Source organism: Poecilia reticulata, linkage group LG2 (genome assembly GCF_000633615.1).
Source record: "Poecilia reticulata strain Guanapo linkage group LG2, Guppy_female_1.0+MT, whole genome shotgun sequence".
NCBI classification, from domain to species: Eukaryota; Metazoa; Chordata; class Actinopteri; order Cyprinodontiformes; family Poeciliidae; genus Poecilia; species Poecilia reticulata.
Window position 1 is genome coordinate 9,879,609 of NC_024332.1, and position 23,982 is coordinate 9,903,590.

Consider the following 23,982-nt stretch of genomic DNA (forward strand, 5'->3'; position numbering starts at 1 on the left):
ATGGTCTTAAACTTTTGATCAGCTGAAAAAAATCATGTTTGAGTGTAAATGCAGTTTTCAGAAAATTCCCTGCTCAAAAGTTCTTGTCTCTTGCACTGATTTTTTCCTTTAACATTGTGAAGCTCTACTTTGAACCTTCTTAAGATCCAATGGTGCAAAATGCAAATTCTTGCAATTTTTTGTCTGGTCTTAAGATTTTGATCAGGAGTGTATATATGTATGTATGCAAATATATGTATATATATGTTTGGCAGTTTACAGCAGACCGTCTGTGTTTCAGACAATCAGAACCCTGAGCTCTGCAGGTATGCCATCATTTCCCTTCATGCTCTACTCACCCATGGCTTCAGACACACATCTACCCTGAAATGTGTGTGTTTCCGTGTGAAGAATTGGCATAAGAAGGTGGAGGAACCTCAGAAATGCGAGATACTAATTTCTTCAGAAGGTCAAGTTTTAGCAATTGTCGTTTGCTGAACAGCAGCAGATGTTTTTGAAAGATTAAATTATTGGGAGTTGAATTGCATATTTTCTCAACCTCTGTGTCTGATGTTAGCGTTTGACGATTTGAATCATGACACCATTTGACCCAACCTAAAGGAAGTTGTCACCGCAGCATCCTGTTCTCGCCACAGAACCAAGCCTCGAACAGGAAGTCATCTCTGCCCAGTCCAGCCTTCAGCAACTCCAGGACGACCTCACGGAGCTACGGGAAGCTCTTCAGGACACACGGAGCCGGCTGAGGGACACCGAGGCAGAGAAGGCCCTCATAAAGACAGGTTTAGACTGACTGAGATTATATCTATAGCAACTCACTGCAGTGGTAGGAGAATGTGAAGAGTGTTGAACGGCAGTGAGACAGTGGTGAGGTGTGAAATAAGAGTGAGAGCTGGGAAAAAAAAACTTTTCTACTGTTAAATATGAAATATGGAACAATTTTTTACTGCACTGCAAAATAAGTATTTAGTTTAAATCTGGTGGTTTAAAATGTTTTTACTACATCCTGAAGTGGTACGGAGAGAATAAGTTGGCTTCTTTTGGTCAAGCAACATGTGTCTGTTTGCAGAGTTGGAGGCGGCTAGAAACCTGCTGCTGGAGAGCGAGCGAGAGAAGATTGAGCTAGAATCAGTCGCTCAGCTAAGACTGAAGGAAATCAAACTTCTTAGAAGGTAAGTCTGGGTGGAGTTCTTAAAGAGTCCACCAGGGGGAGTTTTGCTTTACCAAATATATTTCAATCAGTAATGATATTTCCTTTAAAATCTAATGTTTCTCTAAGTTACACATTTAAAAATGCCGTTGTAAGCATTTTTAAAGCAATTGATTAAAGGCTGCTGGATAACAGATCAGAGCAGGGCTAAGAAAAAAATTTATTTCTACAATATATGTATATATTAGGAGTTCAATCTCATAAATTCAAATAATTTTAAATAAATCAGAAATCAATCTAAAAGTCAAATTCCATACTTGATGAAATAAAGTTTATATACTGATGAAACTGTCCAGATTTTCAGAACTTGACACTTCGGTCAAAATTAAATGATTATATTGAAGTTGCATATAATAGAACTGACTTGCTGTGTCCTCAAGAGTAGAGATAAGAAAGATGTTTGGAATTGGAGAGCTGCTGCTGCCAACATCTGATCTTCCTGTCTGTTTCAGGCTCCTTCAGAGTCACTGTTCATCAAAACCTATGGATGTCCAGAACTCATTGTCCCTCACAAAGCAGTATTTTGGCCAACAAAATCAAGTAGTGGCATCCACTGACCGCATCAAGGAATACCTGACCTCCCTTAACCAGGGGGAGCCCCCATACACCGAGAGTCTGCATGTTGCTGCAGAACGAGAAGAAACCTCAAAAGTCAGCGGAACAAATCAAAGAGAGCAATGTGTTAAGACATTACCTCGTCACCAGGATCATCATCATCACCCCAGCCTATCCGTCTCTGAGGATGTCCCGCCGTGTGAGGTGGAGTCTGTGTGGTCCAACTGGAGCATAAAATCAGAGTCGACCTTTAACACCAGAGATGAGGCGGCATTCAGAGATGGCCTGGCAGCTCTGGACGCTAGCATAGCCAATCTGCAGAAAACCATTCAACTGGATCTGAGGAAGTGACCAGACGGCCTCCACGTCTCTACAGCTTGGTGTTTGACCTTTTTAATATATGTAAGGATTCAAATAAAGTATCTTTCTTCCTTTTTATTCTTAAACCAATCTCTGATCTCAGCTTTACATCAAGGAAAGAGCAGATTTATTAATCACCAAAACTCACGATATGTTATGTGTAAAACTGGTTTTATTAGGAAAGATCAGGACAAAATAGAAAACTAGCTCTGAAGAGCAATGTTGCTGGTGTAAGGCAGTTGTGACAACACACCTGACATGGCTTGTCCTTTTAGCACAAGGTTCCCCTTCTGTAAAACATAAATAAGTTTGGATTAAGTCCCTGGAGACAGAATCACAACGCGGTACAAAATGTTCCCTTTGGTACATCGAGGACTTCAGTTTAGTTTCAGTGCAGCAGATCCTCATGGTGATGGACAGAGGGGGGTCATCTGGTCACCCCTCATAGTGCAAAGTAGCAACGGTGTAAACGTGAATACACCACATGAGGTGGCAGGTAGGAACCGTCAGTTTTACAGGAGCTACCGCAACCAACCTGGCAACTTGCAAGTTGCTCATGTCGATGTTCCATGCTTTCCAAGAACTTCCAGCTCTTTAGATTATTTTCCAAGCACCTTAAATGTATATATAAAAAAAAAACTAAATACAGAACCAAAGAAAGGTGGAGACAAAGCTCCAATAAAGGGACAAATCACAAAGAAAAGGGTAGGAACAAAAAAAAGTAACGAGAGATGTAAGGGCGATAGAACAGAAGGACATCAGGAGGCAACTGAAGGAATGAAGGCACAAATTATGGACAAGTACAGAGAGAAAAAATTATGAATGTATAAAGTAAGATACAGGGAAGAAAAAAGAATGTTTAGACAGTATGATGGAGAATAATGTCTGGAAAAAGAAATATTTTTTACATGCTCATTTTCCTTCTCCATACTTGGAGATCTGAAAAATACTGAGATCCCAATTCTATAGTTTTCCAGGCCTAAGAAGAACATCTACTTGAATGAAGTAGACGCTCTTCAAATCAAGCAAAATTGCCATCAAATCTTTGTGCTGCTTTTATTTTAAAGATACTGATGAAAGTTTAAATGGTCAAAAGTTCAACCGGTCCCCCTCCACATTACCCAAATAAACATTTGTGGAGGAAAAGTTTAGCAGCACAAAGTAGCACAGTTTGATTTCAAATTAGTTTGATATCATAAATATGGGAGGGGCTGGTTGACCTTGTCTGACCTCTGGAAACGTAAAAATGATTGCAGCAAAACGAAAAATTTAGCTGCACAAATGTTTGATATCAATTTAGTTTGTTTTGAAGGTTCAACTTGATTCAGAATGTCTCAGATCATGTCTGGGTCACGTTGTGTCCGTTCTGTACAAAGTGGCTTTAAACATGAAAATCAAGTTTGTTCTGGTACCATTCTCCTGACTGGACCAGTAGCATGGGCCATTCTTTGGAGTGTTTCACGTCTCTCCACAGACTTATTTGCCAAATTGTCCGTTAAAAGCAGACCAAGCTGAATCTTAGGACCATTCTTAAGTCTGAAACATTGGGGAAAACAAACAAGAACAATTAAGACGTCAGGACAGTGAAGAAGTTTCATTTCCTGACTCATGAGTTTGACCTCCTGAACTCTATTCAGCACCAAAGTTCCTGAGGTCTTGGTGCTGTGACTCAGCCTAACGGCGTCTCGCCAGCTTCATTTATGAGCCGTGGCAGAGGTGGACGGCGCTGGCCAGAGGCTGCCTGCAGCCGCTGTCACTCAGGTCTTCGGCCGTGTCTCCAAAGCCGTGGTAGTGTCCGTAGAGCAGCGAGTCCCCGCAGTCGGCTCCTGTCAGGCGCCAATGTTCCGGCCGGTTAGAGCCAGAGCTGCCGGGACTGCCGATCAGGTGCAGCGAGCCGCACATTTCAGCTGGACTGGGCAGAGAGTGGCGGCGTTCGTCTAGTTGGGTGTTCTCAGAGGGAGGGGTGAGCTGATGTACGCCGAGGAACGCTTTGGTGTTTGCATCTGTGTGTGGAGAAAATATAGCAAAAGCAAATCTGTAAAAGTTTAGGTGTAATGTTTGAAAATAAATCTCCCATCGTTGGCTGCTGGATCTAAACTGATTCTATTCTCACCTGAGCTCAGCTCCATGCTCATGGTCTCCACCTCATCACCAATGCTACTCTGCACCAACACTGCAACAGTTCCAACACACACTTCTGTACTGCATGGTTCTTATATTCATGGTTGTTTTTTTTTCAATTAGCTCCAATAATTGGTCACATTTCTTACCCTCTGCTCTCCGGGCCTTCTTCATGTGATGGTTCTCCTTTTGAGTCAGCTGCCTCTTCCTGCAGTGCTGTCCCTGCCCACAGGGGGCGCAATCTCGGAGCACACGAAGCTGGACCAGATGTGTCTGGGCATTGGAGATGATGCAAAAGCAGTCATGAAATCCGTGAGCTTGGGCAAGGTCAGCTGCCGTCTGTCCACTGGCATTCCTTAAGCTGAACAGGAAGAAAAACTCAGGAATTAACGGTAGAATTCCAACATTTTCCGGCCTCAGTTTCCAAGACTTTTTAGTTCTTTACCTTTCTTTTAAAATGATAATCATCTCGAGTCTCCAGAGCATAAGCATTTCCATGAAACCCCATCTGTTACTCCTACCGCACACCTCACCACTGTTTTCCTGCCCTTGTTGCTTACATATAAACATTTACAAACATGCCCTGGTCTTCAGTTTACATTATGCTGGTCTTCAGATCTGGAACCACCCCCGTTAACCCAACATCTTCCAGAAACTGTTGACACCGATTACTCACTGTGGTTCTGCTCCGGCTATCAACAGGACCTGAACACACTCCAAGCTTCCGGAGCGAGCCGCCTTGTGAATGGGAGCCTCACCGACACAGTCCTGAGAACAGAGGATGTGGATCAAACACCTCCTGGTCACAGGACAGCCGAACGGGTTCCACAGACGCACCTGTCTGTTAATGTCGGCGCCGGCCTGAGTGAGCCACACCACACAGTGAGGGTGCCCTCCAAACGCGGCAGTGTGAGTTGGCGTCTGGTTGAAGCGGCTTGTCACCGTGTTCACCTCACACCCCATCTGCACCAGGTGCACCACGCACTCCAGCTGATCGAACACAACATCAGACAGTGACATGTASGAATCCTAAAAAGCTGCATTCGGGACGGCACCTCCTGGTTTAAGGTTTAGTCTTAACATGGGACGCCTGGAGGTTCAGCTGTTGTTGTGTTCAACCTCTTTATCTTGTCAAAGCAACATTTACAGTGTAAATACACAGCAATCCAGAGGTTTGACATTTCTCAGGTCAATATTCCAGACACCACCTTCCAATGTTTTTGTTTTTGTATTTTCCATTTAAAATAAACTAAAATACGAATGCTCACTAGCGATTTATGTGCTCCTACGGTGGGAAGAGACCTGAAACAAGAAGGAAAGATTGTAGGTAAAATACAAGGAAGTTAGGAAGAAATAAAGGACACAAGGAAGGAAAAAAATTAGGGAAGTTAGAGAGAAAAGAATACAAGGAGGTTTTATCCAGATGCACACACAGCGTTTACTCTGACAATGACTGCTGCAAAGACCTTCATCATTACATTGAGCTAAAATAAGCTTTTATTCCAGAGTCCCTGAGAGGGTCACRACTATGAAGCTGCTATGAAACTTTAGGCCAAGCAATTCTCTTTATGGTGAACGGCTGTCCTAATGTTTAAACAAGGCATTAAAACCCAAGAACATTCTTGGCTCTGATCCTGCATAGGATAAATTCAGTTCAGTGTATCCTGTTTTCAAAACATGCCTGTTTTGAAAATGTCTTTTCAACTTAAACTTCATGTTTTAAATTTGTTTCTGTACTTTATTAATCATTTAAAAATGTTAGTGTGAACAGGTTTAGTTATGAATTCTATTGAATCACTACATCATATACTGTGTGTTATGAGTAAATATAGAAATGTACCTTGATAAATTGATTAGAAAATAATATCCAATTTATGTTTGCACTAATTTTTGGTGCATATAATTAAGTAGGGAGAGGAAGGCCACAATGCAGGAAAGACAGAAAGAAGAAATACATTTAGAAAACTGAATAGGGAATAAGTCTGGAGATAGTTAAAATTGAGAAAGCATTAAAAACGAGTTTTTATTATGTTATCTTGTAAAAATAAACAAAATTAAAATCCTTGTCACTTAGGGAATTTGTTACAAACCCCAGTTTTTCCGAGTTTTATTTTTTACTTTAAATCCTTGCATTTCACAGTTTTTGTATTATTGCTTGTTTTCGACCATGTTCATAGCTTTATACATTCTGTTGTTGAAAGCAGGTATGGCAATTTCTTAAAATAAAAGTGCTTTTTGATCAGATTCTTATTTATCCAGAAGTATTTGTAAATAAAAACAACAAATCCGCATTTCATGCTTTCGGCTTCGCGCCAAAGCAGTGATTGGCTCAGCGGGAACCAATGAGAGCGCAGCGCCGGTTAGGCTTTTGTTTTTTTTCTTTCACATAACAACTTTATTGAGAAGCAACCAACAGAGCAGTCGCTCAATAAGACAAACACGTTTGAGTCTACGGCTTTTGTTGCTGTTCCAGCCGAGGTTAAACTCACAGTTAAAGACGTTGTGGCTGAATTTAAACTGAATATTTCTAATAATAAAATATTTGTATTTTCTCTACTGTAGAAAAATGACTTTGAATCGGCAAATCAAAACGATACCTGTCCATAGTGAGCAGCCCAGTGAATGGGAGTCCATCCATAGCAGGAGTCCTCAGCGGTCAGATGAGCCTGGTTTGACAGCTGCTCCAACAATGACATCAAAGCCATAAGATCTCCATCCCGGCACGCGCGGTGGATGGGAAACTGCTTAAAAAAGCCCTCATCACGAGACAACTCGGCTMSCACTCCAACCGACATAAGATAATTGTTCACGCCGCGTGGATTACAGCGTTTCTCTGGGTCACTTCTGGTCTCAGCGGAGAGTTTGAAACACAAAAGAAAAAGGGGATAATGCTGCGTTCACGCCATACGGAAACTCGGTATTTCCAGCACCTGAAGTAAAATCAAAAGAAACGTTATTTAAAGAGGAGGATGCCTAATTTATGAATTTGAACAGTTTCCTAACCACCAGTTTAATTTTTTTAAAGAAAAGGTCTTGCATATTTAACGAAGGGTTTTTTAATTTGCAATATTTTAAGAAATAATATAATTTTGAGCATTGCTGCAACTTACTCTGAGAAACCTACACAACTTTCGAAGGCATATTTGTAATGAACAGAAAAGAAACACTACAACTTAAATCTACTTTGTACGTCGAAGACGAAAAGGACGGAACTGATTTCAATTCAAAAAGCTTCCATATCCGAGACACATTGAATGCAGCATAAGCCTCTGTGAACGTGCGGAGAATCCAAAGACCCGGACTGGAGTTTTCTAGCGGTATTTCGTCTGGCTCGGACAACTCTGGTAAATAATCGATTATTAACGTCACTGAGGTATCAACCGCACTTTCTTTCACATGAAGGCAATTATTCTTATTATCTTGTTATTATATGATTATCTTTTAAATAATGAGTGATGTCGGGCTTATTAACKCAAGTACTTTCTCTGTCTTCTCACTTCAATATTTTTTTACTATCTAGTTAACATTACTGTTAGCTAGCTAACCTGAATGTTACTGTTACATCGCTTCAGACTGATTTGATTATTGTATTGTAAAAAAAATGTAACAATATAGGAGAACTTCTGTAATCATCAGAGTAGAAGATGTCGTCTTTATATGGCGGGAAATCCGTGGATCACAATCACAAGGCTAAGGTAAACTATTAAAACTAGAGTTAGTTGTATTTTCTCTGCTTTAGTGTTGCCTTTACTGAACATTTCTTTCTTTTCTTCTACAGGATGCGTTTGTGAGAGTGCGGAAGAGGGATTTAGAGAAATTAACAACAGAAGTCATGCAGCTGAGAGAGTTCCTGCCCCGAGTTCTGAATGGTGATCTGACTGAAATGCTTCACAAAGCCCGGAGAGCAGAGACAAGTATGATACTATAACCAAAGTTCCAACATACTTTATGATGCTTCAAGAAAAACTTTAGGAAAAAAGAGAGATTAAGGGAAAGCTCAGATGGTGTTACCCTACCTTGTTATTTCACAACGTTGGAGTTAATTTATGGCAACACCTTAAGACCAAAACCAATCAGGCCTTCTGTTCATATCTGGTTCCCTTCCGAGATATGAATGGGTTTTGGTGAGAAGTGTGTGATAAGTCAGTATCCATATTCAAACTCATCTCATTTCCTGTACCAACATGAGCTGAAATGCCACTGAGAGGGGAAGAGGCCATCACTCCAGAAGTAGCATAAATCAGGGGAAAAGACTGTTGTTATTTTTGGAGAGATGCTCTGTGGTTTGACGCTGCTTATCCATATTAGCATAAGCTTGTCACATCAGAGCAATGCATATGGAAAGTAAGAGCTTGTTTTTTTTGGACTGTGTCACATTAGAGGAAGTCAGTAAATGTGGCTTTGTGTTTAGAGAAGGAACACCTGGAGCAGGAACAGAATCAGCTGAGACAGGACTGCTCACATCTTCAGTCTCGGCTGGAGGCAGCGCACTCTGAATGTCAGAAAGAAAGAGAGGTGAGAGCAGGAAAGTGTCAGGCCAGGGGTGGCTCGGGGGTAGGGGGGGTTGGGAGGAATTCATGTGAAGAAAAGTCACAGAGAGACGGAAAATAATCAAATATATGTCATGTAGGATTGTCCTGGATTTAGCTCCATTCATCTTCACATCAACTTCATTGCTAAATAAAACCTCCTTCACCTCCTTCCACATGGCTCATGTGCCCCTAACTGGACTGGTGGCAAACTGCATTTGGCTTTATTTCAGCAGTACTTTATTGTTCCACCTTTGTTTTGCTCTGTCACATAACAACCCAACAAACGTAAAGCAAAATAAAAATGTGGAACATTTTAAAGACAAGACAGTAGCATCCATGATTTTAGTTCCTGTGTGTATTTGTGTGTGTGCGTGTGTGTAGGAGAAGTTGCTGCTGCGTGAGCAGCTGTGGCAGAGCGGAGCAGAGCTGCAGCAGCAGGCCGACTTCTGCTCCACCCTGGCTTCTGCAGCCTGCAGCCTCCTGTGGAGTGGCTCGTCCAGGGAGGAGACGGTGACTACCTGGCTGGCTGATGTGAGTCCGTCTCTGTGCTGTCATCCCCATGACAACCACCGCTGATTTATGTCTTCATCTCATAACACACTGCACATTCAGATTCAGCTAAAATATAATACTTTTCTTCAGATGTCAGATTTTGCTGTCTAATGTTTCTATTTCTATATTTTCTGCATTTCCATGGGGAAGGGAAAGCTCCCCTGCTTCCTGACTGTTACTGCTCAGACTCTGGAGAGTTTCGTCAAGTCCATGGGTGACGAGATAAAAACTCAACCCGGGGACCACAACTCTCAAGAGCACCAGTTTGTGTTGGCTCTGGTAGGGACAATCACAAGTGAGTCCAATATGTTGGAATATATATATATATATATATATATACTGTATATTTAGTTTGACTGAATGTTAAACAACTACTGCTTTTCCTCCTATTAGATATAGCAGCAGTAACATGTGGGCGGGACTTCCTGTCCAGCTCAGGACACGTCCTGCTGGACACGCTAATGAAGCTGCTGCAGCTGATGAGGCCTTCCATCTTCCCCAAACTGAAAGTGTAGGTACCCAACGTTAGCAGTTATCAGAGCCATTTTAACTAAGACACTGCTGGACTCGGGCTGTGTGCTGGTGTTCTGCTCCAGGTTGATGCTGATGGCTTTGTATAATGTGAGCATCAGCATTAAAGGACTGAAGTTCATCATTGAGAATAAAGATCTCATTCCACTCATCTGGACGCTGTTGGATGGTAGGGTTGATAATTCTGACATTCTGTACTAATGGTTCCTGCTGTAGTTTAGAATCCTGTCATCTGATTGGCCCCTTGCCAGATGAGCATTGGGAGGTGTGTCTCCACTGCCTGCGCCTACTCCAGTCCGTTCTGCTGGAAGAGGATGTTGTGCTGCTTCTCGGCTCCTCGTTGCTGGATCCGGAGCTCCAGGCTCGGGTTGGCCGGCTCACCTCCAGCCTGCAGCCCAGCCTGAAGGCCACAGCTCAGCAAACCCTGGAGGACCTACAGGCCCTCCGAAGTACACAACCCTGCCGTAAAGATGGAAACCTGTTAAAGATTTGGCTCTTCTCCGTGTGTTTACAAAGTTGTGTATGTTTTCCAGGTCCGGTTAGATAAACCCAGAAGTGTGAACTCTGGATTCTGCATCTTCAGTTTGCTTGTTGTCACCCATTGCTGTCTTTCAGTTAGATTTGAGCTGACCTGAAGGGTTCTGAATTGATTGATTTTATACTTCTAATGCTACACTGTTAAACTGTTTTTCATTATTATTCATGGTATGTTTAATTGACTTATTAACCATAAAAATGATAGTTACACTTCTCAGAGAATTGTGTTTCTGTTGGTGTTCTGCTGTTCAACCACCTGCAAGGAGGTACACATCCCAGTACTCATCCATCCATTGTACACTTAATTATCCTTGCACCCAGCATGTACAACATAGAAAAATGTAGGTTATAATATTCATTTTAACTGGTGTGTAGACAACCCTGCGACAGACTGGCGACCTGTCCAGGGTGACCCCGCCTCTCGCCCGGAACGTTAGCTGGAGAGGCACCAGCACCTCCTGACCCCACTGAGGGACAAGGGTGAAAGAAAATGGATGGATGGATGGATGGATGGATGGATGGATGGATGGATGGATGGATGGATGGATGGATGGTGTGTAGGCATCAGAAATGAAGAGAAAGTTTTTTATTCTGGATTTACTTCAAACAGTTGTTCTTTGGATTTTTCAATATTTAAGATGTTTAAACTGGCCACCGATAATATTAACAAAAAGGAACTGTACACAGATGTTTAAAAATCTACTTCTTGCATGCAGAGTGAGTTTTAAATTTGTCAGTCTTAAATCTAGGATTGCCACCTTTTTCAGACACCTGCTGTCATTTATGAACTACAAGCTGACAAATACCATATAGTTAAAGTATATTTTGTCATCTTTAGCAGAACACTTAAAAGCCAGGACTTAAATGCATTTTCACCAACTCCATATGTCGGCTCCAGTCCACTGATGTTGAAGTAGTTACAGTTGGGCAGGTAGTCACAACCTGGTATTGATCAGGGTTTGCCAGCTTTACAGCTGTCCAGCACATGGTGGTAGGAGCATCCACAACATCCTTTTAAGGTGAAACCCAACTACTGTAGGTCTGAGATATGTTTCACTAAACATCGTATCCAAGCAGTCTTTTGAGGTGGTGATAATGTACTACACCGATACTGTAATGACAGAAACTGTTGCAAACTTGTAAAGACGACCAAAATTCCTCTGCAATGATTTAAAGGATTTGTCAAGTCTAATAGAAAGTGTTTCCTAATAAAGGAGGTGGTTCTAGAAGCTGATGAATGAGGAGTGTCCTACATGATGTCTTGTCATAAATCTGATGGTGAATTTACCAAACCAGGTAAAGACCAGATGTTAGAAGGATGTTGGAATTGTACTTACCTGCTTTACCATGAAGAACTTTCGATTACAGACCACTTAGGCTTTCTGTTGTTCATGCATCCCAAGTTCAGCTGAATCTTTGGGAATAAATAAATAGACTGGTTGCAATTTGTTAATTATACAGCTTTATTATATGTTATTAGCAGATATTCACTGAACACGGTCTGCACTACATTACAGGGCAGGACAAAAGAAGAAAGGGTTTTGAGCACCATACTTAGCCCGTAAGGGCTAATCTATGTTATACTTAAAAACAATGATACTATAGTTCTGGATGAGAATGCTATAGAGGAACTAGAGAAAATGAAGGAAGAAGAACGAGTATCTTAGGGAAGGGTAGAAGAAGAAATCTCTGGTTGTCCATCTCAGACTAGCAGATTCTTGGGGAAGTGAACCAATTTTCCTCTATGAGGATGGAGCAGCATTGGCTTTGTCATCATGGGTGACGGGGATGCTACGCTCACCACGACCAGATTCACTTCCTCCAGATAGCTTTGGACCAGTCAGCGTCAGCAGACCATCAGTTGACAGGGTGCAGGTGATGGCTGATTGGTCAACAGAAGTGGGCAGGCGGTACCGGCGATGAAACTCGCGAGAAATGTAACCATGGTCGTCCTGAAAAACAAAGCGGTTGGTGCCATAAGGTATGGGTTGAGGATTACCCATTTATGTTTTAAGAAGAAATATTAGGACCAAACTTTGACATAACTCAATCTCAAAAGTCTGAAATACAATCAATTTCTTATAGAATTAGTGACTTCTTAAAGATCTGAACATGAGTTATATATAGGTTTCTCCACAAGGTGGTCATATGCCCAAAATGTTTATGAAATCTGGTTCTGGTTGATGGTTTTAAGTCAAAGTGGAGTTCAACTGTGTTTTCCAGCTAGATGAAATGGTATTTTTACACCATACTGAACAGTATTAGACTGTATACAGGGGTGGGCAACTCGAGAACTGGTCTCTTGCAACTTTTAGATGTGTCTCTACTTCAACCCACCTGAGTCAAATAATGAGGTCATTAGCAGGACTCTGGAGAACCTGACTGCACTGAGGAGGGGATTCAGCTRTTGGAYTCAAGTGTGTTGGACCAGGGAGACATCTAAGAGTTGCAGGACACCTGCCCTCCAGGACCAGGATCCATTGTATAGAATCTAATTAGCTTCTTGAGACTTCATCTGATTTGACTGGAGGTCTTTTTAGTTCAGATCGCTTTGGACTCTGTTATTGAAAGTGAAGATGGTTGTTCTGACTGACATGTGGTTCATTTGTTTTTCTGTAAAGGGCTTTGAGATTACTTTTTTGGTGTTGGTACCAAAGAAGTAAACTGAATTGATTTGGAATGAATTGGACTATTCAGTACAGTGGACCCAGTCTGAGTCACCTATTCATTGATTTATTTCTGTGGAACTTAATACCAAATTATTTGTGGAAAAATTGTCCATTGGTAGATTTTTTTTCCTGAAGCATATCTAAAATATTTGAAAGAAAATGTAGTTTGGAGTTTGGGAAACTAAAATACCTAGGCGCAATGCTACTAGACATGCTATTGGCTGCTGTTTGCAACATAGCTAATTGAGGAGCGTCATTCATTTTCCTTTGTGCCGATTGGCTGTACTCCCAAGAGCTAGGGATATATATTTCTATAGCTTTAGATTTTACTAGAAAATATCTTTGTACATAAGACACAGTAAAATATGATGCCATTGCTTTAGAACAAAAGAGCATATTCTAAGATGTGAGAAAACTAATGAGTTTTCGTGCAACTAAGGAGTATTGACATTTAGTGGTACTCAGAACATTTAGAGAACCAGCTCACAGAACAGATCCAGGACTCAGTTTGGAAAACAATGGAGTTAGATTGAAGTATTTTCCAGGTCCGCATAAGTTTGGAAAAAAGGTTGAATTTTCAGACTTGGTTTTTTGTTGCTGGGTTTTAGTGTTGCTTCTTTCTTTCCTTTCCTTGTATATTTATCTGTTCTTCATTACATTGTTCTTTTCTTCCTATCTTGTGTTCTTTCTTCCTCAATGATTGACCCCTCATTCCTCCACTTTCCTTCTTACCTTTCTTTTTTATGTTCCCTCTTCATTCCTCTTCTTTTCTTCTATCCCTACTTGTATCATTCTACCCCTTTGTGCCGTTCTTACCTCCGGTCCCTCTTTCCTTATCTGTCCTTTCCTTGTGTTCTCCTTTTTTCTCCCTAATATCCTCATGTTCTTCCTTCTATATTTTTTCTTTCCTGGTATCCCTCTAGTGACATCAGACTTGGATGCTGTCTAACTGTCATTCTCACCAAGTTAGTCCTGATTGGAGAAAAATCAAGAGCATCACCTGTCTTTCTCCATGCTTGCCCTGGATCTCCAGGTAGTCATCAGTCACCTTCACGCTCAGCTCATCGGGGGAGAAGTGCTTGACATCCAGGTAGACTGTAAACTTGTCCTTGTCAGACCTCACCTGAAGAAACACACATGGACAGAAAGGTTCAGTCAGCACTGTGGAAAGACCTTGTGCGTTTCACAACAACACAGCAGAAGATCCATTTCACTCCAGCTAACATTAAGAGGACTATAAAGAGCTTAAGGAATGTTAATCTGTTCTCAACTGTCAGGGTCTTAACTGTGTTACCTCAGAGATCCCAGAGTTGGAAGAATCCAGAAGGTTGCGGAAAAGTGAGTGTCTGTAATAGGGGCTGATAGTTGAGGTGGTGTAGGGGAAAAGGTCATAGTCAAACATTCCCTCTCCAAAAAACTGGTCAAAGAGTCGGGTGGGGTAGATGGAGCCCAAGGCACGTCTGAACCAGGGGTGCTGGATGGCAATATCCATTGTGATTGGAGGCGGTTTGGTCTATGTTTGCTTGGTTTGGCTCAGGTTGGCAGGTTCACCTGCAGAACTCAGAGTCCAGTAGGACAGAAATTGCAAACGGAGCAGGAATAGGAGAATAAAGCAGACCATAAAAATCTGTGAATAAAGAATGTTTCCACGGTGCTTCGTCCCCCGTTCCACAGCTGACACCTCTTTATATACCTGAGGACCAGAAAGACAGGCTTTAACAACAATCCCTCTGGAATGGCATTATCTCATGATGGGTTGGACCCTGTCAGCAGAATCAGAGGTGACAGAAGGGGCCTATGTGTGTGTGTGTGGGGGGGGGGCACCATTAATACCATACCCTGGAGCGACCCAATGCCCTCCACAAACATACCAGACTCACATGGCTGCCAAAACAAACTATGGGTGGATGGAGGAATTCTACGTGAGGAACAAAAAGGCCAGGAATCTGGCCTACAGACACACAGAATAACTTTACCTGCATGAAACAGATACACACATCTGTTCAGCCAGTCAGTGACATAATGCTGCTGGTTTGTTCTGCAGCCTGGCTGGATGTTGACCAGCTTTAGGTACAATGATTCCCAGGATCAATGGAGCAACAACCACTAACGGAGTCAGTCACAGTGAATAGGAAGCAGAACGTCTTTTACCTTTAAGAGGTGGAAATAAAAATGCACAGAGAGTTTTGTGATGACAGATGCATGTTTGGTACAGATCCACCCTTGTATGTGGAAGTTATGACACAATCCTGTTTGATAGCGAGACGTCAGATTTTGTGGCTTGGCCATGCCTACATGCTTTTTGCAACAAAAACCTTTTGATAACTTTTGATTTTCAATACCTGTAGACTACACTGAATGATCCAAGAGTTGTTTTTGTAGGTCTGCAAAAATAAAAATTAGGCCCAAATCTGTTACAGGCAACATGTCTGACACAAAGGGAACCCCCAAAATGGAATCCTGCAGGTGGTTTTTACTGAGATGGGAAAGATGCTATGACTCCCCCTCCTGTATCTGAACTGGTATTCAGTATAATTGCTTCACTACTGTCTTGGAAATTTTAGTATGTTATTTTATCAGAAATTATTAGTAAAAAAAAAAACAGTGCATAAAGAACAAATAACAGAATCAAGGCCACAATTGCTATCAATGTTCATGCTCTCAGCTGTAGTTTGTTAGAAGATGTTTGGGGATTTCCACAAGCCTCTTGTCTCACCATCACTGGTTTCCCATTGTATTCATTAGTGTAATCCCTCTGGGCTTTGGCTAGCCAACACAGGGGGCTTAGTGGCACCATGCAGCCACAGGCCAAGAGCAACTGGGCCAGGCAGCAAAAGGTTGCAAAAGACTGCCTGGCCCAGGGGCAACTTGGGCAGTCTGTTTGGGTTCAGGGTTTTTAGCAGCTACACACTGGGTGTGGATGTAGTTAGACTGACTGCAGTTCAGCACAGTCAGCATTCTCTTTTTATCAATGGGTCAGACAATGCCTGTGTGCTCTGTCCTGCCCCAGCTCCAAAAGCCCGTTTTAGCCAACAACATGGAAACCTACCAGAATGGCATTTGTAATATGCAAAGATTTTTTAGATGTTCATTGAGGCAAACACAGAAGAAGACAAAAGTTAGGCAGGAGGATCTGAGAACCTTGATGAAAAAATAAATCCTCTATTTTCCCCAGTCCACCTTATTTGCTGAAGGTGCAGCAAATAAAAGTTGTTGAGCGTCCAGCTSTGATATCTTCAGTTCAAACAGATTCAGATGAAATGACAGTTTATTTAAAATGTAACGTCAGTCAATTATTGCTTGACTATAATTGACTATTGACTATTGTTAAATTAATAAGGTCACACCAAGCAATCGAATGGGGAAAAAAGAAGATTTAAGCAACTTTGAACAATTATTAGTTGTTATCCTGGTTATTTCAGAAACTGCTCGTATACTGGAATTTTCATGTGCCACCATCATTCATGTGTATAATAGAGGGGGAAAAACCCAGTAAGTATTAGTTGTTTGGACAAAAATGCCTTGTTGAAGTTAGTAGTTTGACTTGGAAAAAAGTTAGCAGTCGCTCAAAGAACTACTTGTTGCAACTGAGATATATAATGTATCGTCCATGAACAGATCTGCTACAGCAGGAGGGAAAAACACTAGGTGCCAGACTGTCATCTAAGAACAGGAAATTTAGGGGTAACACTTTATTTGAAGGGGGGTGAATAAGACTGTCATGACACTTTTATAAACATGACATAACACCTGTTTAAATTTTACCATAAAGTTACCTAATTTTTAAAGTGCAATCAGTAATACTTTTATAGCAAATTTATATCAGTAATGATTTCTTGGTTAATGTCAAGTTGTCATAACAAAGACATTTTGAATATTGTCAACTTTGTATTAAAAGTGTCATAATTTACTGAATGACGCTTTATGACAACAGTCATAAATATTCATGAAGGATTATTCATGTTCATGACAGGAGTTATGTCATGTTTATGACAGTGTCATGACAGTCTTATTCACCCCCCTTCAAATAAAGTGTTACCGATTTAGGTTACTGCTTATTCAAACTCACCAACATTAGACAATAACAAATTGGAGAAAGTTTGTGTGGTTCTACAAGTTCAGTGTACTCCAATGATTTTCACAGTCACAAACGTCCAATCCCACAGAGCACATTTAGATTATAGTTTACCAGAACTACCCTCTTCCATTTAAATCTCTCCATCTGGAACCAGATTGTTGACCTGTAAAAGACTGGAATGGATGGCAAGACCATCCACGAGGTGGTCAGTATGAATGAGAGCGCTGATGGCTCCATAATTCCAAAATTGAAGTAATAACAGGTAACAGTCTGAAGTCTACAATCTGGAGCTTCGTGGATTAACTTCATGATTTTCTGTCAGAGGGTTCTTCAGATTTGTGGTAATACAGACTGCTACAGGAGATTCTTCACAGCCTTCAAAGATCTGCAAAAACAATTTGAAGACAATTGTTGAATTGAGCTCAATTGCCTCGAATGGAGCTTGATCCAGTAGTTTTAGCCAAGGATACAAAAGTGAGTTCAATAAGAAGAACCTACACCCGTCTCCCTGTGGAAAATCTGTAAAAGGAGCTGAAACTTTAGGTTGCCAAGCAACAACATCAAAACCTTCAGGATTTGGAGATTATTTGTAAAGAGAAGTGGTTCTAGAAACAAGATAAAAGAAGTGTCAGGGTCAAGAGGCTGGAGAGTCCGCTTCATCCCAGGATCCACATCTGGTGCCTGGAGGAGCTTCTCTTTCCATGTCCACACATCAGTAAGTTGAACTTTTATTGGGGATGGTTCAGGAAGAATTACAGGAAATGCTCCACCTGCTGTGACGAGTTGAACTCGGATGATCTGTGGCAGCACAGTCTCTTAAGGCATGGAAGTACAAAGACTGTACACAAGGTGGCGCTATTAGCATTAAAGTAGCTTCAATGGTATGTTTATGAGTATATTCTTATGTGTATAACTATTATTAGAGCTCTTTCTGTCTCTACTGTATATGATATTTTCATACCCTGGTCAATAAAATTGGCTTATGGCTGATTATGGTATGAAACAGATAAACATGATGTACTGGATCCATGTTTGTTTTTCTCTATTTGCAGAATAATTCCAACATGTTTATGTAACCGCAGGGGTTCGACCCCATCCTTTGTTCCTGGGATTGGGGAGTACAAGTTTTTTTTTTCATTATGCAAAACAGTCAAGCACTGTCAACTTCTCTGTCTGCGCTGCCTTTGGGAAATGATAAAAATGTTCTCTACCCTCGGCGCGTAGAGCGTCGGTTCTGCCTGAGTTCTGCCCTGAACACAGAAAAACACGCACTATCTGATCCAGACTTGGATTGATCTTTCATAACGGCACCATTCCTGACAGAATTACATAAGATCTCGGATCGAAGAGATTATTAATGCAACTAAAAATCGGCCTCTTATCTAATCTATAGTTTACTAGTATGTGGTCACTCCGCTCACATAACAGGTGACTAATCATTTGTTATATCAAAGCAACCAAAAAAATCAAGAGATACAAAAGACAGACTTTCTGTTTAACATCCGGTCCAGGTTAGAAAATAGCACACATGGACTCATTTCTCTGCATCACTTTGCAACAGGACATTTGTATTTTTTGATATATTTAAAACATGTTTTAAACGAGACTTACAGAATATGTCCTAATCAAAGTCAACACAAAAGGACAAAATTTGTTTCCACTGCAGGAGACTACTTCAGGAAGTAGGGTTGTTTTCTGAGACAGAACATAATTTTTTAAAATGTTTTTTGAACTACAGGTGGAGATTTTTTTGCTCTGAAGATGCCAACATTTCTCTTGTTCCCATCATGTCCCAGTTTAAAAGCCTTAAAATGATGATGCAACATGTATTAAATTGTTTACAATCAAATGCATTGTAAATGCAGCCATCTTCAGCCATTATCATTAAAACATGTTTTTGTGACTTTAATGTGATTTTACTTATGTTTCACATGTAACCACTAGAGCTGCACTGTGTTTCTTAGGTTCTAGGTTTGATTGCTTCCCTAATTATTTTGTTCTTTATTGTTCATCCTACAGAACATCAACATTAGTTATTAGAAAGACTTTCCAGCCTTAGATGACCACATTTTTAATCAGTGTTTCATGGTTCTGAATCGTGCCTGAGCAGCGGTGTGTAAGCAGTTATCAAAGTGCGGTCGGATAATTGGCCTGTTCCTCTGTAGCTCCAGACATTCCTATGGGGCGGGTTCTGGTAGAAGTCTCTGACACCTGCAGACAAAAATATCCAGCATTTAGATTCAGACAAACTACAAGAGTACAAGTGTGTGACTTTTTAAACATTTCTCACTGATGCTCTATTTATTTTATCTTAATAAAATGGATGGATGGTTAATATGTTTCTTCTGTCCATCTATGTGTTTCAGGATGCTTGATTCTGTTTGTATTTTGTCATTTATACAATTTTGTCATTGATTTACAAATCTTGTAAATCAAGAATCTTCTTTTCAAGTTTAGATCAGTCACATTACTGTGGACATCAGAAAGTATTTCAGATTGGCAATGGATTGGCATAACAATGGATTGTATCTTTGAGTTACAGTACATTCCCAAGATTCTGTGTGGAATAGTCTTGTGAAGGCTTTATTTTTTTAAAGCTGATCAACATTTAAAAAATCATTTTCATGTTGATCAAAGTCAGCTCTGTCAGGACTCTGGGTTTTTGGGTTGGTTTTGCTTTTCATTTTATTTAGCTTTATGTTTTAGTTCACTTTAGCCCTTTTGATATTATTATTTGAAAAACACTATAAAGGACTCAAAATAAGAAAAGCAATAATATAATTCTAATTACACTAGAATTATATTATTCTAGAAAAGCAATAATATAATTCTAATTACACTAAATATAGTGTAATTAGAATTATATTATTGCTTTTCTTATTTTGAGTCCTTTATAGTGTTTCTTAGGTTTATTCTTTAGTTACCTTAGGTTCTGTCCTTGTTTGTCTGAGTCCATGTCAAGCATGTTTTAATAACTATAGTTTATTTCTATTTTATCCTTTTAGTTATTTCTTATTTCAGCCTCCTGCAGTGTTTCTAGTAATGTTTATTTCTTAATTTCACCACCCTAGGTTTAGTTATTCTTCCATGTCAGAGTCTATGTATATCTTCCTTTAGCAGTTAGGTTATTTCTTAAGTCCTTCTAGCTTCTCCCGTAGTGTTACTAGCTCTTATTTTGTCACTAAGTTCAGTTAGTCTTTTTTTTAGTAATTCTAGTTGGATTATTTGTTCGTTTAAATCTTCTAGTTTCTCTTGCTCTGTGTTCCTTAGTTCTTATTGTTGTTAGATCAGCCTTGTTTCTATTTAGGTTCAGTTATGGTTTCCCTCATATCTTTCTTTCCTAGTTCATCAGGTTTTTCTTACTATTAGTGTCTTTTGTATTAGAATTTTTCAGCCACCTGTTTCCTCCCTTTTGAAGGTGGCACATGGATCTTAGTTTCCATGTGCCACCTTCTCCCCACCCCTCAGCCAGCTCCTGTGCCAACTACTCACACCTGCAATCACTCTTCTCATCTAGCTAGACCATTGTTCCAATTACTACCTCCCAGTACTTAAGCTCCAGTTTTTTCAGTCCCAACTTGCCACTCTGTCTTGTTGCCCTGCTTATCTCCATGCTTGTCATTCCCCCTGTGTTCCTAAGAATATCTTTGTGTTTCAGTTTTGGATTTGCTTTGGTTTGTTTTAGTGTTTCCCTTGGATATTCATATTTTGTAAGCTGGACTCTGATTTTGTTAAATAAATTCTCTAAACTGCACCACGTCTTTACTTGCTGCTTTTGGATCCACTACATCACATGACGAGCTGTAAAGAAAATAGCAACTTGGTTATACTAACACTCACTAGAGAAACCATAACCTAGGGCAACAGTTTAAACAGATGGTACTCATGCTTATATTCTTTACACAAAAAACAATCTAATACCCAAGTTTTTCATCTACTTTACATTTTGTTCCTGTTGGTGTTGATGTGGGACTGATCTGGGTTTAAATTTATTTTAATATTGCAGAAGTTGCAGTAAGGTGTTGGTTTTGGAAGCTGATTGAATAGAGTAAGCTATATTTATGAAGCAACTTTTTAATTTGGGCAAAGCGTACTTTTTTGCTTTAACAAGAGTGTTCTAAACACACACCCAACGTGCAACAGGATTGTTCCAACAATCACAGTTTCAATTTCCATCCCTGTACAGTCAGATGACGCAACAAGATGAATTTGAAACAATGATCAAACTTCAGAAGTTAGCTCCTTTCACTTTTGGCAAATGAAATTCCTAAAGTCCATGTAGAAAAATTCTTCTTTCACCTTGCAGTTGGGTTATGACCAACCATCAGAACTGGGTTCAGACAGGGATTAACAGCCCTACATGTATGAATATTTATCACTGTAGGTGTACTAAAATACAATTCGTGTAAGTTCTTTAGTTTTCTTAGCTAATATTTTATCAGTACATGAATTTCTTCTCCTTGGGCTGCCACCTTATCGTGGTGGAGGGGTTTGAGTGTCCCAATGATCCTAGGAGCTATGCTGTCTGGGGCTTTATGCCCCTGGTAGGGTCACCCAAGGCAGACAGGTCCTAGGTGAGGAACCAGACAAAGCGCAGCCCGAAGACCCCATATGATGGAAACGAACTTTGGATCTGGCGTTCCCTCGCCCGGACGCCGGTCACCGGGGCCCCACTCTGGAACAAGGCCTGGAGGTGGGGCACGATGGCGAGCGCCTGGTGGCCGGGCTTTTACCCACGGAGCCCGGCCGGGCTCAGCCCGAAGAGGAGACGTGGGTCCCCCTTCCAATGGGCTCACCACCTGTCGGAGGGGCCAAAGGGGTCGGGTGCATTGTGCTATGGGCGGCAGCCGAGGGAGGGGACCCTGGTGGTCTGATTCTCGGCTGCAGAAGCTGGCTCTTGGGACGTGGAACGTCACCTCTCTGGTGGGGAAGGAACCAGAGCTAGTGTGTGAGGCTGAGAGGTTCCGGCTAGAAATAGTCAGCCTCACCTCGACGCATGGCTCTGGTTCTAGAACTAGTCCCCCTTAGAGGGGCTGGATGTATTTCCATTCTGGAGTTGCATATGGTGAGAGGCGCCGGGCAGGAGTGGGCATACTTGTTGCCCCCCATCTTGGCGCCTGTACATTGGGGTTTACCCCGGTGAACGAGAGGGTAGCCTCCCTCCGCCTAAGGGTGGGGGGACAGGTTCTGACTGTTGTCTGTGCTCACAGGCTGAACAACATCGCAGATTACCCACCCTTCTTGGAGTCCTTAGAGGGGGTACTGGAGAGTGCCCCTCCTGGGGACTCCCTTGTTCTACTGGGGGACTTCAACACTCACTTGGGCAATGATGATGAGACTTGGAGGGGCGTCGTTGGGAGGAATGGCCCCCCCGATCTGAACTCAAGTGGTGTTCTGTTGTTGGACTTCTGTGCTTGTCACTGATTGTCCATCACAAACACCATGTTCAAGCATAAGGGTGTCCATATGTGCACTTGGCACCAAGGCCGCAGTTCGATGATTGACTTTGTCATCGTTTCATCAGATCTGCRGCCGTATGTCTTGGACACTTGGGTGAAGAGAGGTGCGGAGCTGTCCACTGACCACTACCTGGTGGTGAGTTGGCTCCGGTGGTGGGGGAGGAAGCCAGTCAGACCTGGCAGGCCCAAACGTGTAGTGAGKKTCTGCTGGGAACGTMTGGCRRAGTCCCCTGTGAGAYGGAGCTTTAACTCCCATCTCCGGCAGAACTTCGAACACGTTCCGGGGAAGGTGGGGGACATTGAGTCTGAGTGGACCATGCCATATTCTGTACCTCCATTGCCGAGGCGGCTTATCGGAGCTGCGGCCGCAAGGTTGTTGGTGCCCGTCACGGTGGCAACCCTCGAACCCGTAGGTGGACACCTTCGGTGAGGGATTCTCACCGAAGGTCCTATCCTTCCTTCTTCGGGCCTTTTTTGCCTGTGGGACTCCAGAAGCAGCTGATGGGTATCGGCAGGCAAAGCAGCATGCGGCTCGGGTGGTCGCTGAGGCAAAAACTCGGGCGTGGGAGGAGTTTGGAGAGGCCATGGAGAAAGACTTCCGTACGGCTTTGAGGCGATTCTGGTCCACCATCCGACGTCTCAGGAGGGGGAAGCAGTGCAGCACCAACACTGTTTATAGTGGGGATGGTGCGCTGCTGACCTCAACTCGGGAAGTTGTGGGCCGGTGGGCGGAATACTTTGAAGACCTCCTCAATCCCACCAACATGCCTTCTGCTGAGGAAGCTAAGCCTGGGCACTCTGGGTTGGGCTCTCCAATCTCTGGGGACGAGGTCGCCGAGGTGGTCAAAAAGCTCCTCGGTGACAGGGCCCCAGGGGTGGATGAGATCCGCCCGGAGTTCCTTAAGGCTCTGGATGTTGTAGGGTTGTGTTAGCTCACGTGGCTTTGTAATATCTCATGGACATTGGGGGCAGTTCCCCTGGATTGGCAGACTGGGATGGTGGTCCCCCTGTTCAAAAAGGGGGACCAGAGGGTGTGCTCCAATTAGAGAGGGGTCACACTCTTAAGCCTCCCTGGTAAGATCTGTTCAGGGGTCCTGGATTCAGGAAGAGCAGTGTGGTTTTCGTCCTGGTTGTGGAACACTGGACCAGCTCTACACCCTCAGCAGGGTCCTGGAGGGTGCATGGGAGTTCACCCAACCAGTCTACATGTGTTTTGTGGACTTGGAGAAGGCGTTTGACAGTATCCCCAGGGGGGATTTGTGGGGGGTTCTACGGGAGTATGGGGTACCGGGCCCTTTGAATACGGGCTGTCAGCGTAGAGTGCCTCCTCCGGGTCAGGGGGGTCGTCCTGCCTCAAGTGGAGGAGTTTAAGTATCTGGGG

General features: G+C 42.1%; 4 protein-coding genes across 21 annotated transcripts in view; 2 read left to right on the forward strand and 2 right to left on the reverse strand.

Annotated features, from left to right (window-relative positions):
• ccdc14 (coiled-coil domain containing 14) overlaps window positions 1–5,033 on the forward strand; it is a 12,710-nt gene extending 7,677 nt beyond the window's left edge. For 9 of the 10 annotated variants that reach the window (XM_008430083.1, XM_008430092.1, XM_008430106.2 and 6 more), the window contains 5 exons: window positions 281–448; window positions 636–779; window positions 1,067–1,169; window positions 1,660–2,164; window positions 4,946–5,033. In XM_008430083.1, coding sequence (XP_008428305.1) covers window positions 281–448; window positions 636–779; window positions 1,067–1,169; window positions 1,660–2,113 — 869 coding nt within the window. In that variant the 3' untranslated portion in view covers window positions 2,114–2,164; window positions 4,946–5,033. The remainder of the gene's footprint in view (window positions 1–280; window positions 449–635; window positions 780–1,066; window positions 1,170–1,659; window positions 2,165–4,945) is intronic. The other variant, XM_008430098.2, reaches the window with a different exon arrangement.
• On the reverse strand, window positions 2,275–7,140 carry LOC103477127 (ankyrin repeat domain-containing protein 10-like). Of its 3 annotated transcripts, none has more exons than XM_008430042.2 (6): window positions 6,841–7,140; window positions 5,081–5,233; window positions 4,920–5,011; window positions 4,393–4,604; window positions 4,236–4,295; window positions 2,275–4,125 (listed from the first exon to the last, which is right to left on the reverse strand). In XM_008430042.2, exons 1-6 carry the CDS (start codon window positions 7,036–7,038, stop codon window positions 3,821–3,823), a joined length of 1,020 nt encoding a protein of 339 aa, XP_008428264.1. In that variant the 5' UTR covers window positions 7,039–7,140; the 3' UTR covers window positions 2,275–3,820. The 3 variants fall into 3 exon arrangements, with proteins under 3 accessions (XP_008428264.1, XP_008428275.1, XP_008428269.1); XM_008430053.2 differs by having other exon boundaries at window positions 5,081–5,545; window positions 6,841–6,908; XM_008430047.2 differs by lacking the exon at window positions 5,081–5,233.
• A 357-nt stretch (window positions 7,141–7,497) lies between these two features.
• Window positions 7,498–10,612, forward strand: hsf2bp (heat shock transcription factor 2 binding protein). 7 transcript variants are annotated; one of them, XM_008430034.2, is made up of 10 exons: window positions 7,498–7,587; window positions 7,859–7,938; window positions 8,022–8,157; window positions 8,655–8,758; window positions 9,157–9,306; window positions 9,478–9,622; window positions 9,721–9,838; window positions 9,924–10,027; window positions 10,110–10,307; window positions 10,392–10,612. In XM_008430034.2, the coding sequence occupies exons 2-10, from the start codon at window positions 7,888–7,890 to the stop codon at window positions 10,403–10,405; spliced, it is 1,020 nt and encodes a 339-aa protein (XP_008428256.1). In that variant the 5' UTR covers window positions 7,498–7,587; window positions 7,859–7,887; the 3' UTR covers window positions 10,406–10,612. The 7 variants fall into 7 exon arrangements, with proteins under 7 accessions (XP_008428256.1, XP_008428206.1, XP_008428240.1 ...); XM_008429984.2 differs by having other exon boundaries at window positions 10,110–10,612; XM_008430018.2 differs by having other exon boundaries at window positions 7,880–7,938; window positions 10,110–10,612.
• A 1,222-nt stretch (window positions 10,613–11,834) lies between these two features.
• On the reverse strand, window positions 11,835–14,742 carry cryaa (crystallin, alpha A). Its single transcript, XM_008430147.2, has 3 exons — window positions 14,359–14,742; window positions 14,065–14,187; window positions 11,835–12,347 (listed from the first exon to the last, which is right to left on the reverse strand). The coding sequence occupies exons 1-3, from the start codon at window positions 14,554–14,556 to the stop codon at window positions 12,138–12,140; spliced, it is 531 nt and encodes a 176-aa protein (XP_008428369.1). The 5' UTR covers window positions 14,557–14,742; the 3' UTR covers window positions 11,835–12,137.
• Between the last annotated feature and the right edge of the window lie 9,240 nt (window positions 14,743–23,982).

Bases quoted from the DNA above. Each gene is read 5' to 3' on its own strand.
- hsf2bp (XM_008429984.2), top strand. From the start codon at position 7,888: ATGTCGTCTTTATATGGCGGGAAATCCGTGGATCACAATCACAAGGCT. The intron at 8,759-9,156 runs GTGAGAGCAGGA...GCGTGTGTGTAG, and splicing joins AATGTCAGAAAGAAAGAGAG to GAGAAGTTGCTGCTGCGTGA. The intron at 9,623-9,720 runs GTGAGTCCAATA...TCCTCCTATTAG, and splicing joins TCTGGTAGGGACAATCACAA to ATATAGCAGCAGTAACATGT.
- cryaa (XM_008430147.2), bottom strand. From the start codon at position 14,556: ATGGATATTGCCATCCAGCACCCCTGGTTCAGACGTGCCTTGGGCTCC. The intron at 14,188-14,358 runs GTAACACAGTTA...GTGTTTCTTCAG, and splicing joins CCAACTCTGGGATCTCTGAG to GTGAGGTCTGACAAGGACAA. The intron at 12,348-14,064 runs GTGATGCTCTTG...TTTGTTTTTCAG, and splicing joins GCAAGCATGGAGAAAGACAG to GACGACCATGGTTACATTTC.